General features: G+C 29.1%; 1 protein-coding gene across 1 annotated transcript; it reads right to left on the bottom strand.

Annotated features, from left to right (window-relative positions):
* Positions 1-3,724: 3,724 nt before the first annotated feature.
* On the bottom strand, positions 3,725-5,798 carry LOC107927819 (proteasome subunit alpha type-7). The gene is made up of 3 exons (XM_016858944.2): positions 5,401-5,798; positions 4,423-4,837; positions 3,725-4,031 (listed from the first exon to the last, which is right to left on the bottom strand). The coding sequence occupies exons 1-3, from the start codon at positions 5,571-5,573 to the stop codon at positions 3,864-3,866; spliced, it is 756 nt and encodes a 251-aa protein (XP_016714433.1). The 5' UTR covers positions 5,574-5,798; the 3' UTR covers positions 3,725-3,863.
* Between the last annotated feature and the right edge of the window lie 642 nt (positions 5,799-6,440).

The following is a 6,440-nucleotide window of genomic DNA, read 5'->3' as shown; positions in this document are numbered from 1 at the left end:
AAATTTTATTGTGAGTCCGAATACTTAAAGTGGCATCGATAATGATTTTAATGAGTAGAAATACTTTATTGGGTACTTGATAGGAGAAATAATACACATCGCGTATGCTTTACCTCGAACTCATGCCTAAAGCTTATAGTGTATTAATGGGTGAGAGTGTTATCACTTGAGCTATTCTCACCCAAATAATGTCTTGTATGCTATCGATTATGGGTTAAAATCTCATCAAACACAAAATATAAAATTTCTTGACGAGTCATTATATGTAACGTGCATGATTTATCTTTTAAGAACTTCGACGAGATTCTCTGATTCTGCTAACTCGTATTAAAATTTATATACAACAAATTATAAACCAGCGAAAATACAAATATAAATAATTGTACAATATAAAGAAAAATACACTCGTCGCGGGGCAAGCCATGCATGGAATCTAATTATATCAAAGAGAGTCTAATTTTATGAAATTGCATAATAGAGTTTTTAATGTTATAAGTGATGTTAAGAGATTATTATATATTAGATTCTAAACATTTATGAGTTTAAAAAAATATGTAAAAATTATATTTATAAAAATTTATATAAGAATTAAATAAAACCTGGTTGAAATGGTAATGTGAGGATTTTAAGTTTAAATTCTATTATTTACGAATTTTTATTAATTTTATATAAAAATAATTTTTATTAATTATATTAAATTATAATTAATTAATTATTTTTATTTTTATTTATAAATAATTAATCATTCATTAATTACATTCATAAAGTGAATATTTATAAGATTGGATTGATGTTATGATTTAATCGAATGCTAATACAATAAAAAAAAACTAGTTTTTTTATAAGGTTTTTCTTTATTTACTTGGCGAGGCGGTAGGATCGTTGTAAGTTTGTTGTCGTCATGGAACGTACTGCATGGTCATACTTTGACATTCTTTATTCTTGGGGTTGTATAAAATTGTTATACTTATATGTCCCCCACAAGAATCTGCAGCAGACTCTTAATGATGATTACTTAAAAGTTCATAGACGAGTCTCACATGGACGATCTATTTAGAAGGTTCACAAACTATCTATAGTGGTTCGTCATCCACAGACAGTTTATAGAAGATTCCCTACAGATGATCCATAGGTCATCCATAAAGATTCATTATCCACGGGAGGTTCACGGAAGGCTTTCGTTAGTTTCTCTCATAACTAGTCACGTGTCATATTTTAGAAGGGATGCAACAAATTTTAAAAAAAATTATAAAATAATTATACCATTTTTACGGGGTAAAAGTCACTACCTACCCTTATTAACTCCACCACTAATTTTGAGTGTATATATATTAATATAGTGAAAAACATGTGTCTTTATACTAATTTATTTATCGAACATCGCCCCTTGATGAAGCTAGGAAGTTCGAATGTTGATTTCATGAAAAGCTAAACTCATAATTTAAGAAAAAGAACCCCAATTAAACTACTAATTGTTCTAGAAACAATATTAGGTATGACTCCATAATGTTCTTGGTATCAACCACTTAGATATATACTTCTAGAAAGAGGATTTAGGATTTAGTGAATCTTTTGCGATTATTTTGATAATTTTCTTTTAAGATTTTTCTATATAATATCAATTTAAAAATTTTAAACATAAATTTATCAATTTTCATTTCGAATTATGGATTATTAGTCGATAAGATTTTGGTAGTATTAACAAAGTGAAAGTCGAGACTTTCAAGTGTTTAGATTATTCTGAGTTTAAAATTTATTTTGAGTAGATGCTTTATACTAAGTTATTTTAGTTTTAGTTGATCAGATATTAGTTCTTTGTAATTTATAATTATACTTGTGATCTAAAAATACTGTAGAGGTTTTTATACTAGGAGCCAAAATGTATTTTGTCCTCTCTACTAAAAAATGAGTAAATTAATACATATACGTTAGATCAAAAAGTAAGTTAATCATTCTGCTAAAAATTTCATCTATTTATATTGTTAAAAATTGGTCATTGTACATCAACATGAAATACACGTGATACAATACATATAACATCTAATTATTCTATCAGACACACCAGTTTCTAAAAATTTAAAAAAAATTAAATAAATTTGCTCTTTAATCTAATATATAGACTAATTTACATATTTTTTAAATAAAAAAATGTAATTTAATTTCTAATATTGAGACTTCCATAATATTTTTACTTACGATTATATTGATAATTGTACTTAACTACTCCAAATTATAGATCATTATCTAATTAGACCATCCATATATATATATATATATGAATGACACCTCACTTGAAGAAAAATGAGTCACTTCTCCATAATTCACATTTCACCATCACTTTTATAATTTCTTTGCTTCTTTTTCAAAGGAGTTTGGTAGAGACATCAAAAGCTTCCATGAGTTTCTTTTTCTCCTTTAATAATCAGCTCAATATTAATTAAAAAAATAATTATTTATTGAAAAACTTTTATTTAGTAAATTTGAGGTGTCGAAAAATGAATTTACGCAAAAGAAATTAGATCATTTAAATTTTGGATGAGGCTCGAGCTTAAACATTTAAGGTTCAAGCCAACCCGACTTGACCTCTTTTTTTAAATTTGTAGTATATTATATTATATTTTTTTGTAATTTGTAATCCATAAAAATTAAAACTATAATAATATACAATACTATAATTTAAACATTAAAAATTATTAAATTATTTATATTTAAAATTTTAATTAAACAAAAAAATTTATTGAATGTGAGTCAACTTAAAACGGACTTGGATTAATCATTTATAAATACGAGCAAAATTGGGAAAACATTGAAGCTTATATTTAAGATAGGCTTAGGTAAGTATAAAATGTGTTAATATCACAAATAAATCTAATCTAACCCGACTCATAAGTATATCTACTACTATATGTAAAATCAAATACATAATTTTTTTATATATTAATAATCTATATTATATTAAAATTTAACATGTTGATAATTTACATATGGTTATATGATTGTTTATTTGAAATGTAAAAGCTCTAATTCTCATTTAAAATCTAATTTTACTATATTTTTTTATTTAATAATTAAAGTTTAATTGGTAAATCCTCAAAAAAGCCATTTGTTAAATTAAATCATATGATATTTTTTAAAATAAAAAAAATGATGACATGAATTTATTTTTAGTCACGTGAAAATTCGATCGATCATGTTAAACCAATAATAAATTTATGTGTGGTTAAAATATGTTATTAGTTTTTGTATCTCGACAAAATTTAAGATTTAGTCTCTATATTTAAAAAGCTAGAATTAAGACCTTCAACTATTTTGATTTAAAAATCACAGTTCAATTATTAAAATTGTAATTATTTTCTGTCAGAATTTGTCAATTTGACATATTGATTAATCTGTTCTCATGTGATGCGCTATATCGCTATATGATTGATAATAGAATAAATGCTAAGTTGACAACTACTAGTGACGATCATAATTAGACTAAGATTTTTAAATTGAAAAAGTAAGAGAATGAATTTTTAACTTTTAAAGGACATTGACTAAATCTCAAATTTTATAGAAATATAAGGACTAAAAGCATATTTTAACCTTTATATGTCAACCAAATGCTTTAAATACTCACGATGTTACTAACATTGAGGTAATAATATCCAACCAAATTATATCAAATTAAAGTAAAATGATTAAATTTAAAAAATTTAAGCATAACAAAGTACTAAAACCACAATTAAACCCAAAAAAGGATTGATACATATATATATATTAGTCTCTAATTGTAACAACAATCAAGCCCTATAAACAAAAGCATGATGCAAACTAATGAAAGGACACAAGCTGGGGCGATCGGAGAGATATCCGATATCAAACTAGGTTTCTTTAGGGGCGGCCAGGGCCTTCTTTGCAGCCTCCGCAGCTGCTTTCTCCGCTTCAATCTCGGCAACGATGGCATCGATTTCGGATTCTTCTAGTTGCCGCAGTCCATGCTCTTTCGTCATTGTGGCAACTTCGATGTTCTTTCCCCCGCTCTCGACGACCTAATTGTTAAGCGAAAGGAAAACCACATATGTTCTCATTCGAAGATAAACCGAAACAACAAACATAATGCATTAATGAATTATGCGAGACGTTTTATTTCGCCCGAACGCGATCATCAACCATTGGCAAACACTAATGCATTCACCATCGTCACTCAACAAATTCAATACACAAACTGCATAACAGAGGTAAAAGTATCGTGGGGGCATTTGTACTAGGAGAAGAATTGTATTTTGCTTCTTTTACTCAAAAAATGAGCAAAATAGTCCCCTACACGTTAGATTAAAGAGTAAACTGATCCTCCATACGTGGAGTTATCGAATACAAAACCTAATCATATCAATATCAAGTTACAATTGCAGTAATCACATATGAAAAGCAAACACTTACTTCGAGCAAAGCACGGATCGCTAACTTGATCGTTTCATGTCCGGAAGTTTCTTTATAATTTTTCTCGAGAAACTCCCTCATCGAATTGGAGTTTCTCCCAGTTGCATTAGCCTTCCAAGCCGAAAATGTTCCGGATGGATCGGTCTGGTAAAGAGAAGGAACGCCAGTATAGGGATCAAAGCCAACGATCAACGTCGAGAGACCAAACGGTCTAACACCGCCACTTTGCGTATACTTCTGTTGCAAACCGGCAATGTATCGTGTTATATATTCGACAGTTACAGGCTCCTCAACTGTAAGCCTATGACTTTGACATTCGATTCGAGCCCTATTGATCAAGACTCGAGCATCGGCTTTTAAACCCGCGCAAGCCAGAGCAATGTGATCATCCAAGGACACAATCTTTCTAACACTTCTGTTAGTACAAATAAGAAAAAAAATTATACTGAGCTTATAATTTCAAAATCCCATTATTACAACCATTCAAAATCATATATAAAAGAGTTAATTGCACCTATAGGAAATAGTTAATGTTTTCAAAATCCGACCAGTGGTTGAATTGGTAAAAGTACCGACTTTTGATCCATCGGTCTAAATAGAGATGGCACCGAGGGGCAAGCAAGGACGCTGACCGCTCAAAATGATAAATTACCATTTGGCCCTCAAAGATGAAAATTTTCGGTTTAATCCCTTTAAAATTATAAATTAACAAGTACATACAAAGATAAAATTATCCCAAAATGGTAAATTATCATTTGGCCCCCAAAACACTCAAATTAAGCTTACATTCAACGCTAAAGCTAATCAACACTGATCGGTACGATACGGGACTAAATTAGAATGTTTCAAACTAGAAATGGTAATTAAGGAAAACAAATTATGAATGAATTTCGATAAATTAACATAAAATATTCAGTTGACAACCTAAAAGAAATCCTTATTTGAGATGATAAGCTCATTTAAAAGGAAATTCAGTACCTGGAATCTTGGAGCTTGACGGCGGATTTTTTCTCGACACCGAGGACGACGATATCAGTGCCGCGAACTCCGACGGCGGCGTTACCTTTACGGACGGCTTCAAGAGCGTACTCCACTTGGAATAAATGACCATCGGGGGAGAAAACAGTAATTGCTCGATCATATCTCGCCATGATTTTTCGTTAAAGCTTTTTTCCCAGTGATAATTACGCCTTTTTTTTTCGTTCAATTCGGTACTTTGTTTGGTCTATTTTTCGAACACAAGACAAAGATTGTGTTGAAGGATCGGTTTGGTTTTTGATTTGCGATCTGATGTTTCGAAAAATGTAAAGAGAGGGACTGTGTTTTTGACTGAAAGAACTTGGGGAACAAGACAGCCATGAAGACAAAGTGTACAATGAAAATCATCAGAACGCCGACGTTTTATTTTACTTGCATTTCTGTTCTTTTTTTTTTTTGTTTTTTTGGTTAAATTTTGCTATTTGTTCCTGTATTATGTGTGCGTTTTGAATTTATACCTTATATTTTAATTTAGTTATTTTTAGTCTCTATACTTTTCATATTTTAAAATTTCAATTCTGATCAAATGATAACTGCTAAATTCGTTCAATTTAATTATGCTATTTTCAAAATATTATGTAGCAAACATCACCGCATGTGTAATATTATATCAGTTTGCTATTTTCTTTAAGCAAATCCAAAAACTTTTGAGAAATTAAAATATAATTTTATTATGTATTAATTTATGATTTTATCATTTTTCAGGGAACTAAATAATTTCTATCATTTTAGGAAGGAATTCAATTTTTAAATTTACGAGGTAATGTTTACTTAACTCTTTGGATTTATTTATAAAAAACTAAAATTATTAAGAGATTAAATTCTGATTATATTTGCTCTTTTTTATACAATACTTAAAACTACTCATAGCCTCTTCTCTTCAACCCTTAAATAAGACGACAATGAGCTTTAACATATTCAAACCCACGTCCTCTTGTATTGGCAACAATATCGATATCAATCGACATTACTAAAAGATT

The sequence above is a fragment of the Gossypium hirsutum genome, chromosome A03 (genome assembly GCF_007990345.1).
Source record: "Gossypium hirsutum isolate 1008001.06 chromosome A03, Gossypium_hirsutum_v2.1, whole genome shotgun sequence".
NCBI lineage: Eukaryota > Viridiplantae > Streptophyta > Magnoliopsida > Malvales > Malvaceae > Gossypium > Gossypium hirsutum.
The sequence above is the reverse complement of the archived record's forward strand: the minus strand, read 5'-3'. Positions and strand labels throughout refer to the sequence as shown.